Genomic DNA, 13,989 nt, shown 5'->3' on the forward strand with positions numbered 1-13,989 from the left:
CTAGGAATAATGGACACTCTCAGAGCAGGCATACTCTCTGTTTTCTCTACTACCTATTTGTTTACTGCTTTGAAGTAGAGAGTCAACAAAAGTGGGGCTGGATTAATCAATGTGAACAAAGAGGTGCTTGTATGTGTTTGGGTCTTTCTGCTGCTCAAAGAAAGCAGAAAACTACAATGTCCAGAGCTTGGAGCTGGCCACACTTTGGCTCTGTCATGGAAGGGTTTATAGAGACAAACTGGGCCCAGAAAGAGATTCAAACTCTGGCAGAGGGAGAAAAGGCAGAACAGCCTAGGCTTGTTGCAAGTTTTCACATTGTGTGAAGCTCTGGCTTGGCCTGACATAGTTCCTTGACAAAACCCTGAGATGCTGGGTAGGACAGTTCTGGGTAAAGAGCATTTTATTGTGGAAAATTGATCTGAGCAGATGACCTGAGAGCCATAATCTGCAGGGCTTTGTCTTTGTTTCTCATCTACCTGCTCTTTTAACTTGGTTTGGATCTCCTGGGTTTTGCAATGGGCCAGCACCTGGATGTGGCTAGATATCTGCTTCCTGACTTGCATTTTTTCCATTCTGGAGCTTAGTGGAATGAGCAATCAACTGATCCTGGTTATATATCTTGTCCTCATTGGATAAGATGATCTTGAGCCTACAACAGTGTGAGTAGATATTAAGGGCCTCTTGGAAGCCTTTGTTCAATATCAGGGGTCCACCTGTCTGCTCCATCATTGTCAAAGGGTTTGTCCAAATTTTTATTACCCTCAGGAAGATGGGAGAGCTCCACTTATTGGAAGTAATTGTGCCAGCTAGGCCTTTCAAAAGTCTGCCCAGAGGACTTTCAGATCTATTTCAGCACTGGGGGGAGAGGGAAGGGAGTGGTGAATTAAGTTGATTCTGGGGACATTCTCAGATGCACCAAGTCTGTTCCAGCTCTCCAGAAAGGCTGTAGAGAATAGACAAGGGAAATCACATTGAGATGCCAGAAATGCTGGATCTCCACTTTTGATGCAATGCTCTGTGCTGCAGGGAGTCTTGGGCTTGGGAAAAGTAGGCTGGGGGCAGTAAAGCCTGTCTCCTAAGAGTATAGTGATGAGGAGACTGGATTTTCAGAATATAGCTCACAATTTGCCATGCACATGGGCCCCAGTTTGGCGGTGGGAGAAAAATGCGGGAGGCTGGAAGGGAGAGAGGAAAGAATTTCCCCATGACCAAACTGACATGAAAACACAAGAGTCCTATTCTTAGAGGGGTAAGTCAATTGGAAAAGAGGAAGGGAAACTGGGAAATGAAAGAAGAAGAAAAGAGGGTTCAAGGAATAGAAATGGAAAGAAGAAAGGGGAAAGAGAAGAAAGAAGGAAAGTATAAAATAAGGAAAAGGAAAATACAGAGTGAAGTAGAGAAAGGAAAGAAAAAATGTAAAGAAAGGGTAAAGAAGGGAAAGAGGAGAAAAAGGGGAAGATGGCATCAGGAAGGGAAAGAGAGAAAAAGAGAAAAGATCAAGAAAGGAAGAGTGGAAAGGAGGATAAAAGGGAAAAGAGGAGAAGAAAAAGGAAGAAAAGAGAAAAAAGAAGAAGAAAAAAAAGAAGTGAAGGGTGAGGAATAAGAAGAGGAAAAGAGTTAGAAGGAGCTAAGGAGGGTGAAGAACCAAAGGAGAGGCAAAAGAGAGGGGAGAAGGAGGGAGAAACAGGGAGGAGGAAGAGGGTGAAAGGAAGTTCATTCTCGTTTCTTTTTCATAATTTCCCCTGATAGTCTTGACCTTTTGTACTTCCATATTAATATTATTGCAATTTAATACAATATATTGATTTTTTTTTCTGACCTGAGGAAAACAGTTGACTGCTTTAATTTATTAAAAAAAAACTATTTTGGGTTAATTTTGAGTTCTAAACAGTGTCCCTCCCTTCCCACCCCACATTAGGGAAGGCCATCATTTGACACGGATAAACACACACACATATGTGTATATATATTTATATATACATATATATGTAAAACTATATATGCATACTTCTGTTTATCAGTTGTTTCTGTGGAGGTGGATAGCATTTTCCTTCATGGGTCCTTTGTAGTTGATTTGAATATTTATAATACTCAGAATAACTTAGTTGTTCAGTTATTCTTTGAACAATATTGTTGTTACTGTATACAGCATTTTCTTGGTTGTGCTCATTTCACCCTTCATTATTTCATACAAGTCTTTCTATGTTTTTCTAAAATCAACCTGCTCATCATTTCTTACAGCACAGTTGTATTCCATCACAATCATAGACCACAACTTGTTTAGCAATTCCCCAACTGATGGGCATCCCTTGAATTTCCAGTTCTTTGCCAAAAAGTATGCTGGTAGCTATCTGATGATAGTTTCTAGAGATGGAAGGGACCATAGAGATTGTCTAGTTCAACCTCTCTGTTTTTTTAAATGATGCAAGTCAGGTTCAGACTGGATCTTGTCACCATGCTATAGTGTTTCTGTTACATTATTGGTTTTGTTGGCATATAATTGTATATATTATTTTCCAACTATTTCCTTTGTTCCTTTATTATTCATTGTGATTTTCCCTTTCCCATTTCTGATTTTAGTAATTTTGTTTTCTTTTCTCTCCTTTTTGATTGTTTGCTAATGGTTTATTCATTTTATTGCTCATTTGGAAAAAAGGTGCATAGAAATGAAAAGATGGAGAGAAGGGGCCACTGGAACTATTTGTGGGCTCCTCGTTTATTTATCCGCTGAACTAAGCCAATGTTCTCAGTGATGAAGGAGATACAAAGATAAAATCATGGTTTCTTTTCCTCAAGAAACTCACAATCTAATAAGGGTGGAAGAAGACCTACAGATAACCCTAATTTTTTAAAAGGGTACATAATTGCACTAGAGAAGAACAAATAAATTCTTAGGACAGTTCTGAGGAAGGTGAGACAGGGAATTATTAATTGTGCCCAGAGACTGCAGGGCCATCATTTGTTCTCATACTGTTTTTGAAAAAATGGGGCTTAAGGATGAATCTGGGTCTCTTTTAATGTCTTTTCCTCTTTACCCCTCAACTTTTCAATCCCCTAATCCCTTGTGTCTACCTAGAAAGGAAATTCCCAGAGAACAAAACTTGGAATGTGAGGTGGGGGGTTTGTGTGTATAACGGTACCTACTAAGATAACAGGAGTTGCCAGGACATTTTGCAAATGAGGAAACTGAAGCTAAGTGAGGTGAGATGACAGAATTACAGGATAAACAGATCTAGAGTTGGGAAAAGGACCTGACATGCCGTCCAGTCCAGTCTCCTCATTTTACAGAGGAGGAAGCTGAGGCCCAGAGAGGGTAAATGACATATCCAAGGGTAACCGAGAGGTGGTAGTAGTAGGCAGGATTTGAACTCAAGTCTTTGGATGCTACTTCTCAGTTCCCACAATATCCAGGGCTGTTGTATCACCTGGGCTAAATACTCTCCCCCTTTTGGGCCCCAGTTTTCTCCTTTGCAAAATAGGGATGACCATGTTTGTCCCCTGTCTTCAAGTGGTTGTGACGAATCGGTAAACCTCCGAGGAAGCCAGAAATAGGAATGAGTTTTATGAATTCATTCTGCTTGGAACCAGTCCACTGAGGCTTCCCTGGCAGGTGCACAAGCTTCACCTGGGTTCTTTCCCGCACCCCTCCCTCAAATGCCCCTTTCCTTTTCTGACCCCCTTCCCTGCCGACTCGAGGTCAGTAATCCCCGGGGGCGGCAGACACACAGGGACGTGACGTCAAATAACGTAACATGATTTGACGTGACGTTGCCCCCTTCCTCGCGGAATGAACCCCTCCCTCCGTAGAAGCCAGCCTCTGTCCCGCCTTTCCTTGCTCGGCTTCGGCTCACGGGATTTCGGGTGAACCAGTCACTGATTAGGGGGGGGACCCCCCCCCTCCAAACTTCCCCCCCTCGGGTCACTGTTGCCTTGGCAACAGCTTGGCCACTTCCGTCGGGTGCTCCACTCCGCTTCCGGGTCGGCGTTGCGGTGTCTTCGCCCGTAAGAATCTACCGTGCAGTCTCCCGCCTCGTCTCCGGTCCCGTCGTGGACTGATGAACCCGAGCCGGTGAGTGGCCGTCCCCTGCGGGCCCGTCCGTGCATCCGTCCGCCCTGGGCTCGGTCCGACTTCTGCTCCCACCTGCCCGTCACTCCCCAGGGCCTGGCGGCCAACGGGGCGCCTCCCCTCGTCTTCCCTCCCGGTCCCTCCCCCTCCCTGCCGGCCTCTCGGGCCCTAGCACGTGTTCACGGAGCTGGCCAGCACGGCTGCTCCTGCTGCCCGAACTGGGGGTTAGCGTCCTTTCTCCCCAGGCCCAGCTCACGTGCCAGCCTTCGCTGACACGGGGCCGAGAACTGAGCGAGCGAGCAGGCGCCTGCCTAGTGGGGAGGCGGCTGGGAAGAGCTCGCATTTCACCTCCTCCTTCCTTGAGACCACCCTTCGAGGAAGGCCGTGCAGGGATTATTCTTCCAGTTTGGTAGGGGAAACTGAGAGGAAGTGAAAGTGCCCAAGGTCACATAAAGCTAGTCCACGGTATAGCCACGACTAGAACTCAGGTCTTTTGCCTTCTACTTCAGTGCTCTTCACTGGCGTGATATGAGGGGTGCTGTTCAAAGCTTTCCCCAGCCCCCAAATCTCGATTTACTCTGTTACCAATATTAAAATCCCCACATTAGCCATTCTTTTGGATTAATGCATTCAGCAATCCCATTACTATGAACATGTTACCCAAAGGGGTAATATATTCTAAGAAACACTTCTTTAAGATGATTCTGCTCTTCTCCAACAGAACCCTCCTTTGTAGCAAAGAAAGAGGGGAAGGAAACAAGCATTTTTAAAGCTCATACTGTGTGCCAAGCCCTTAATAAATATTTCATTTGATCCTCACAATAACCTTGTGAAGGAGGTGCTATTAGGATACCCATTTTACAGTTGGGAATACAAGACTGGGACAAGGTAAGTGACTTGCCCAGGGTCACAGAGATTGTGTCTGAGGCTGGATTTGAACTCAGGTCTTGCTGACTTCAGGCCCAGTACTCTATCCACTATGCCACCTACCTTCCTAATGCAGTTAAGATGATACTCACCTCCTGATGGAGAGATAATGGATTCAGATTGCAGATTGAGATCTAATTTTTTTTTTGGACATGGCCAATGTGGGAGTTTGCTCAACCAAATATGTCTGTAACAAGGGTTTTATTTTTCTTACTTTCTCAGTTGAGGGAGGGTGAGAGATAGAAGGCAGATTTCTGTTAATTTAATAAAAAAAAATTCAGTTAAGCAAAACAATTTAATTAACATTGGCTGTATCTAATAATAGTTTCTGTAGGGCCCACTATATTCCAGGCACTGTGCTAAACACTTTAGAATCATCTCATTTGATCCTCATAACAATTGTGGGAGGTGCTATTATTATCCTCATTTTACAGTTAAGAAAATTGAGACACACTGGTTAAAGTGACTTGCCCAAGATCACACAGGAACTAGTAAGTACCTGAGGTCAAATTCCACTGCATCACCTAGTTGCCAGCATATGCCTCATACTGTTCCAACAGCCCATTTCCTCTCTCTCAGGAAGGCATGGTTCACCTCTAAAATCATGAGAGGTCATTGCATTGATCAGAGTTCTCACATCTTTTGATGTTGTCCTTCATGTTATTGTGGTCATTGTGTAAATTGTTCTCCTGGATCAGATTACCACTCTGTATCATTTTCATAAAAGTTGTGCCAAATTTCCATGAATTTTTCATATTTGTCACTTTTTACAGCACAGAGATCCTCTACAGTCACACATTGTTTAGCCATTCACCAATTAACAGGCATCCATTTTGCTCTCAGTTCTTAGCTACCGCTGAAAGTCCTACAATGCTTATTGGGAGGAAACCTTTCTTCTCTTTGATCCCCTTGGAGTATATTCCTCATAGTAATAAGCTTATTCTTTTTGACAATACTTTATCAGGTTAGGTAACAATTGAAATGTGACCATAAGTACCCTTTTCTGTTAGTGGCACCCTTGCCACTAGGATTATAGATTTTTCATCCTAGGATTATAGATTTCAAGGTGGCAGGAACCTTGGAAATCTTCTAATCCATTCACTTCACTTTACTTAGAAACTCAGGCCTAGGGAAGTTGTGACTTGCCCAAGGTCACATAGGTGACCACAGGTCACACAGGAGGCAGAACCAGAACCTCCATGGTTAGGTATTAGGTCCTGAAGTAGAGGAAGGATATTGATAAGAATGGTTTTCTAACAAATTTTCTTAAGCACGTGCTTAAGGCCATGGTTTTGGCCACTGTTAACTACAGGTAGCCTGAAAGTCATAGTACAATTTTAAGCTTTAATAACTTTTAAGAAACCTTGTATTTATAGCATATACATACATATATATGTGTATATATATGTGTGTTTTTCAAGGATATTCCTCCATCACTGTCCCTTGATAAACTCTTCAAAAAGAATAAAGATAGATATTACTTTGGCTTGAGTTTAGATTTTCATTTGCGTGAAAGACAAAGGCAATTTAATTTGGTTAGCCAAGTTTTGCCTGCTGTTCAGTCCAGACTTACCATCTTCCTCCATCCACTGTTACCATTAGCATGCTCCCAATCTGGGAGACTTTTTGAGCCTGATGCTTTAGGAGCCTTAGTAACCTTCAGGCTTAGGCCTTCAGGGTTAGGCCTTCACAATTCTGAATTTCTTAAGGAGTTCAAAGATTAGGCTATATAGGATCTGGGATCTTCTATTCTACAAGGTTAGTCAACCCAAGGGGAAGTCTTGAGGACGAAATCATAATAGCCAAAAAGATACTCCATTGAGGAAGAATGTAGGGAGTTGTCTGAAAGAGACCAGTATAGATATGGGGAAAATATTTTGACTTACTTGGATAAATAGAAGATGAATACAAAAGGATAGAATTCTTCCAAAAGAGTACTGTCAGGAATGCCACAGCTCAGGAGTGGTCCAGTCAGTGGGATAAGCACTGAATTTAGTCAGGATCTCCATTGGATTCCTGTTGTTGTCACCTGGATAACCTTTCTCTCCGTGTCAGTTTCTTTGCCTATAAAATGAAAGGGTTGGAATACATTATCTCTAAAGTTCTTTTCAACTCCAAATCTATGGACACAGGTCTTCTGACCCCAAATCTATCTTTTCCCATGAACATATTACTTCCTTTCCTGCACTCTAGAAATATTCCCAGGACTCCCCCATCCTTAGAAAATCTTCACTTGATTCTGACATCTCCTCAAGCTATCTTGCCACATATCTTCTCTCTTTGACAGCCAGATTTCTAGGAAAGATGATATATGCCAGGGAACCTGTGACCTCGAGGCCACATGTGGCCCTCTAGGTCCTCAAGTGTGGCCCTTTGACTGAATCCAAACTTCACAGAACAAGTGAGGGCCATATGTGGCCTTGAGGCCGCAGATTCCCCACCCCTGAGTCTATGTTCTTCACATCCCACTTTCTTTGAAATCCTTCACAGTGTCTTCCAACCCCACTATTTGCTAATTCTCTTCAAGGTTAACAATGTCTCTCTTACCTGCTGAATTTAAAGGTCTTCTCAGTCTTCATGTTTCCTTCCCATACTCTCCCCAGTGGTACTATCCTCTCTTGACCTGGGCTTGGGTGGCACCACTTTCTCTTGGTTGTCTTCCTACCTGTCTTATTGTTCCTTCACAGTCTCCTTTGCTTGATCATCATTTATCTTTTGTTCACTAAGTGTATGTATTCCCCAATGTTCTCTTTTGGGCCCGATTCTTGTTTCTCTACATTTTCTTTTCTTGGTTTCATCAGTTCCCGTGAGATCAATGAACATTTCTATGCAGGTGAATCCCACATTTACATATCTAGCTTTTATTTCTCTTCTGAACCCCAGTCTTGTGTCAATAATTGCCTGTCAGACATTTCCACCTAGATATTCTATCAGTACCTCAAACTCAGCATGTCCAGAACACAACTCATCCCCCTTTAAACTTGCCTTCCTTTCACACTATTCTCTAGAAGGTACCAATATCCTTGTCACTCAGGTCTTGAATCTTGGAATCATCCTTGACTCTTCCTTCTTTCTCACCTCTTTCCTCCCCCATATCCATTTGTTTGCCAGGTCATATCAATTCTACCTCCACAGCATTTCCTACATTAGTATCCTGTCTGTTCCCATAATCACTACTCAAATTCAGATTCTCATTGCATCTTGCCTGGATTACTGCTTCTTAATTGGTATCTTTGCTTCTAGCCTTTCCCCTTTCTAATCCACCCTCCTCAAAGCTGCCAAATTATTATTCCTAAAACAGACCTGACTGTGTTATTCCCCTGCTCAGAAATTTTTAGTGGCTTCCTCTTGCCTCTGGGATAAAATATATCCTCCTCTGCTTTATACTTAAAAGCCTTTTGCAATCTGGCTCCCACCTACCTTTCCAAACCTATTTTCTGTACTTTCTTTTGTTCTTTGTAAATGTGTTGTTGATGGTCTTTTTCAGAAACAAAAAAAAATGCTGCCTGATGATTCGTCTTGCCTTATGACAGTTGAGCAAAACACATCAATTAATTAGTCATGTCTAAAGATGTATACCTCATTCGGGACTCATTGTTCCCCATCTCTCAACTAAGAGGTGAGAGGCTTGCTTTACTGGAAGTTTTCTGAAGTCCTGATTGGTCTTTGCATTGGTCACTGTGCTGACATCTTTTGTTGTTCTTTCTTCATTTTATTACACATTATTGTAGTCATTGTGTAAGTGCTTCTCCTGATCCATTGTACTTCACTTCTCAGCCAAACTGGCCTACTAGCTATTCCCCAAACAATTCCATAGCCTGGGCTGTACTTGATGCCTGAAATATACTTCCTCCTTGCTACCATCTTTTAAAGTCCCTATCTTCCTTCAAGGCTCAGCTTAAGTGCTACCTCCTAACCATTCCTCTCCATATGTAGTGACTCTTTCCCTCATTAAATTATCTTTTATTTACTTGGTTGTGTACATGTTATATTCCCCCAAATAGGAGACAACACCCCCTCAGCTGAGTCATTGTAGGGAGTGTACAAGGTCTTTTCTTGCTCCCACAATGTGTAGATCACAGAACATTAGGGCAAGATAAGACTCACCTGCTAAAGAAATGAAGACATAGGAAGGCCATGTTGACAGATAATATGTAGCAGAGCTGGGCACTCTGCCTCCCACTGCAGTATTTGTTCTTCTGTATTAGGCTGTTCTATCTGGTACTATTATTTGTATTACAAAACATTACTAATGGCATTTTCATCAGTGTGGGAATGTAGATGAAGAGATTATCATGTACAGAAACCTCCTTGCCCTTCCTGTTGCTACTGTGTCTTTTAGACTTAGCTTTTACAGCATCCTTGTACCCCAAAGGCTGATCTGCACCAAGTAGACCCATAGCTGTGCTGCATATTTTTTTAAAAGAAGCCTTCATACTAGTATAATGTAGGCCTCTTTCTTGGTCTTTAGCCAGTTGTCACCTGCCTGTGAGGAAGATTTCTCTGCCTTGCTTGGTTGCAGACAGTTCTCTGTGTAAAAACCCAGTCTCTCTCTGGAGAGACTAGGAAATGTAGGGATCAGCTCCAGATTTGAAGTCATTGGGGAGTGTCAGTGTTTAAGAAAGCATCAACCGTTTTTATGAGATAGTTTTTAAAAATGAAAGATCCCTTCTTTCCTCCCCCAAAAAGAAAGAAAATTGAAACAGAAAGAATGAGCAAAGGACAAAGGAAGCAACAGAGAATCAAATGTAGAATATCAAAAGGGAGGAGTCGTGAATAAAGTAAAGAAATAGGAGAAACAGACCAAAAAAGAGAAGAGAATGTCCTGGGGTGTGTTAGTACAGATAAAAGAAAAAGGACATCTCTTATGTTACAAACCAAAGAGAACATAACATTATTTTTCCTCCCTGTTTTTGCTCATTCCTCCTGGAAAAGAATGGTGGGAGGAGGATGTGAAAAGATAATAGTTTCATCCCACAATTGGAGGGTAGAAATAAGAAGGACCAGGCAGAAGGACTGTAATCCCATAGCTCAGAGCCTGCTGGAGAGGGTAGACAACGGGAAGGAAGGACCTCTTTTATTCCTTGAAAGCCCTTCACAACTGTGGTGTAAGTTAATGCTTTCAACCTGAATGCAGTTGATGGAATAACCAGAATGGTGCTTGTCAGTTACTACAGCTGTAGGGTTTAGCTTTTAAGTCTGTCATATTACAGTCAAGTTTAGGTTAGACATCTATGTGTCTGCAGCAGGTGAGAAAGGAGGAGGGTACTGCTAATGAAGCCAGAGAGGTTGGGGAGGGGGGATCAGTGAGGAAAGTTGGGCTTTATCAAAATGAAATTATTTATTGAAAACTTCATATTGACTCTCAACATGAATAACTAAATGTGTTTATATACTATTAGATTAATTTGAATGCATAAAATAAGTCTGCAGACACTTTTTCTAATATGGATATAATATAGATGCTTTTCTACTTTTTCTTGTTTTAAATTTGCATTATATTTCATAAAGGTATTTCTAGATTTCTTTATTTTTCTCAAAAATGTATTATAGCATTCTGTAGTATTAATGTGCTGTAATTTATTTAACCATGACCCAATTCTTTGATGTTTGGATTATTTCTGGCTTTTTTTGCAATTACATAAAATGCTACTATGAAAATCATGAGTCTTTGAATAGAGTTGTTTTTTTCTCCCCAAAATACCTTCAGGATGTCTTTCCAGCATTACCATATATTTAAACTACAAGTTTGCTTTCTCCTCGAAATTCTACAGATGTTTAATACTACCAGCACCGGATGCAGGTACCTGCTTCTCTCCAATGTTCTCCTGGCTCCTTCCCAGCATTATTTTGTTGCTTAATTATTTTTTCCAACTTAATTGGTGTGAGATGGTATCTCAAAGTTGGTTTAATTTGCTTTTCATTATTAGTGAAGTCGAGCATTTTTTCAAGTGGTTGTTACCAATTTATGATTCCTCTTTAAAATTGTCTCTTTATAGATTTTGATCATGGACTGGGAGTTACCTTTGTGAATTTTTAACAGTTCCTAATGTATTTTAGATGTTGTTTTCTTTGACGTGTTTGCTGTAATTTTTTAAAATAATCTGTTTTTTTCTCTTATTTAATTTTTTTTGGTGTGAAGGACTTTTAAGACATTTTAACAGCCAAACACATTTACCTTGTTCTTAATTTCTTCTGTTGTTGAATAGAAAAAAATCACCTTCCTGACACAATTGGGAAAAATACATAATTGAACTTTTTCTAATATCCTTTTTATGTTTGTCTCTCCAGCTGGAATTCACGGAGGCATATGGTAGAAGATAAGGGTTGGGGCTTAGTTTTTAATGGCAGAGATCTTCTCTTTTCTTCTTGGATGCTTGCAGATGAAGACTATCCAAGACTATCCAGTGGTTGAGATGCTGCCTGGTGACCCATTTCATGTCATTTCTGGTTTATTTTTTTTCCAATTACATGTAGCATTCATTTTAAAAAAGTTTTTGAGTTCCAAATTCTCTCCTTCCTTTCCTCCCCTCCTGCCTTCTGAGATGGTAAGCCATTTGATACAGGTTATACATGTGTAATCATGCGAACATATTTGCATATTAGTCATGTTGTGAAAGAAGACACAACAAAAAAAATACATTAAAAATAAAGAAGGTGAAAAATAGTATGCTTTGATCTCCATTCAGACTTCATCAGTTCTTTTTCTGGATATGGATTTCATCATGAGTTCTTTGGGATGGTCTTGGATCATTGTATTGCGAGAATAGTTAAATTATTCACAATGGATCATTGTACAATATTGCTATTATTGTATACAATGTTCTCCTGGGTCCACTCACTTTGCTTTGCATCAGTTCGTGTAAGTCCAGATTTTTCTGAAGTCATTTTGCTTGTCATTTCTTATACATTACTGGTTTATTTTGGTGCTAGTTTTACCTGGACCTGTTTCATTGAGTAGTTCTGAAAAATTTTGATGAGCAAATGTTTAACTTGGTTTTTTTCATATACCACTGTTATTTCTCAGTGTACTATCTGCTCTCTCTCCTGTCCCCCCTCTCCTTTGCCTTCTTATGTTTGTTTCTTTACAGCAACCAGAGACCACTCTAGGTCATGAGATGTCTGGGCTGAATTGGAAACCCTTTGTCTATGGCGGCCTTGCTTCTATTGTCGCAGAGTTTGGTAAGGATCTTGTGAAAGTTTTGGAATCTGTTTTCCTGGTAGCAATTGGTTGGTTCTAAGCTTTTGTTGTAAACTTAGGCCAAAGGAAACACCTATAGTAGCTCATTTGTATCAGAAATGGTTGCCTTAAAACATGTTCTTTAATATTTCCAGGATTGTTTCAGTGTGAACATTCCTTCTATCCAAGCAGATTCTAACACCTTTCTAACCTTAAACATATTTTTCAAAAGTAGCTGAGGTCAAAAAAATATATCCCCCTTCAGCCAACTTGTCGATGAGCCTCGATGAACTTTGGTGGGTTGGTCTCAGATGTTTAACTGACTGTATAGACCTTCTCCACCTTTGGCTGCAAAGTACATATCAATCTGATTTTGCTATTGATCATCTGGTGATGAACATATGTAGAGTCATCTTTTGGGTTGTTGAAAAAGAGTGTTTTATATGGCCATTGAGTTATCTTGACAAAACTCTGTCAGTCTCTGCCCTGCTTCATTTTGTACACCCAGATCAAATTTGCCTGTTACACCAATTATATTTTGATTTCCTGTCTTAGCATTCCAAGTCCCTATGATGAGTGTGACATCTTATTTTGGTGTCATTTTTAGAAGATGATGTAAGTCTTCATAGAACTGATCAACTTTGGCCTCTTTGGAATCAGTGGTTGGAAGTATAGACTTGTATTACTGTGATGTTGAATAGTTTGCCTTAGATTTGAACAGAGATTATGTGGTCATTTTTGAAATTATACCTCAGTACTGCTTTTCTCCCTCTTTTACTGATTATGAAGGCTACTTCATTTCTTCTTCTTTCTACTACCGCAAATACTATGATTAAAGGTCATCCTCAGGCTTTGTATAAGTAAACTTTGAGGGAGAAAAGTGTGACAGATCATGACAGTAGATAGTCTTCTTAGGCACCCATAGGAATGGGAGGTAAATAAAGTAACAGTAACACATCATCAACACCACCATCGCAATCCCTCATCTATTGGTGCTTTTTGTCATATAAATATACTTTAGTTGGTGTTCATACCAATAGAGAGGTAGCAAGGGGTGATGGAGATTTGACTTCAGAGCCAGGGAAACCTTCAAAATAAGGTTCAAGTTCTGCCTCAGACACATCCCAGCTGTTTGTGCGCAACACCCTGGGCAAGTCACAACCTCTCTGTGCCCCAGACAACTCTCTATAACTCTCAGTTACAGATCTAAATTGGTAGAGGGAGTCTTTTCAACTGGAGTTCCTGCATGGATAAAATCCTGGGCTCTTGTGAGAGGTATGAGGGCAAGTGCTATTATCTCCACTTGACTGAGGAAGAAAGGAGGCCTAGAGAGATAAGGTCACATATCAACTAAATATCAGAGAGGAGACTTAAAATCCTGAGCTTCTTATTCAAAATCTCAGTCTCTTTCCAGTATACCATGTTGCCTCTCTTAAGCCGTACGTTAATAGAACTTATGCTTAGTTGTAGGCAGATGAAGCTCTGAAAAACCAGATTTAATGGAGCCGTTTCTGATATTTGAGCTTTCTGGCAATAAATTGGAATAGTCATCCAGACAAAGTGATAGAAATGAAAATGGAGAGCTGGATAAGATAGATTCTGTGGGATTCCATATAAATTCGATTAGGTTTTAGGTTTCTAGATTGAGTAGAGTGGTGCATTTTCTCATCTCTTCTCTTGTGCTTCTTATCATATAGTGTTTTGGGTTTTGGGTTTTTTGTTTTGGTACTTGGACCACCAAAGACCATCATCTTGGGAACTTAGAATTGTTGAAATAATACTTGCTTCAAGTTAACCCATTTAATTTACAATAACC

At 40.7% G+C, this 13,989-nt stretch overlaps 1 protein-coding gene and 1 pseudogene across 3 annotated transcripts in view; one reads left to right on the forward strand and one right to left on the reverse strand.

The window, feature by feature from the left end:
• Window positions 1-4,104, reverse strand: LOC140516321 (transcriptional enhancer factor TEF-3-like; annotated as a pseudogene).
• Window positions 3,719-13,989, forward strand: part of SLC25A14 (solute carrier family 25 member 14) — a 25,128-nt gene continuing 14,857 nt past the window's right edge. Inside the window, exons 1-2 of one of the 3 annotated variants that reach the window (XM_072626984.1) lie at window positions 3,719-4,069; window positions 12,085-12,175. In XM_072626984.1, coding sequence (XP_072483085.1) covers window positions 12,112-12,175 — 64 coding nt within the window. In that variant the 5' untranslated portion in view covers window positions 3,719-4,069; window positions 12,085-12,111. Of the gene's footprint in view, window positions 4,070-9,912; window positions 10,102-11,967; window positions 12,176-13,989 lie in introns of those variants that run through there. The other 2 variants (XM_072626985.1, XM_072626983.1) reach the window with 2 other exon arrangements.

Source organism: Notamacropus eugenii, chromosome X (assembly GCF_028372415.1).
Source record: "Notamacropus eugenii isolate mMacEug1 chromosome X, mMacEug1.pri_v2, whole genome shotgun sequence".
Taxonomy (NCBI): domain Eukaryota; kingdom Metazoa; phylum Chordata; class Mammalia; order Diprotodontia; family Macropodidae; genus Notamacropus; species Notamacropus eugenii.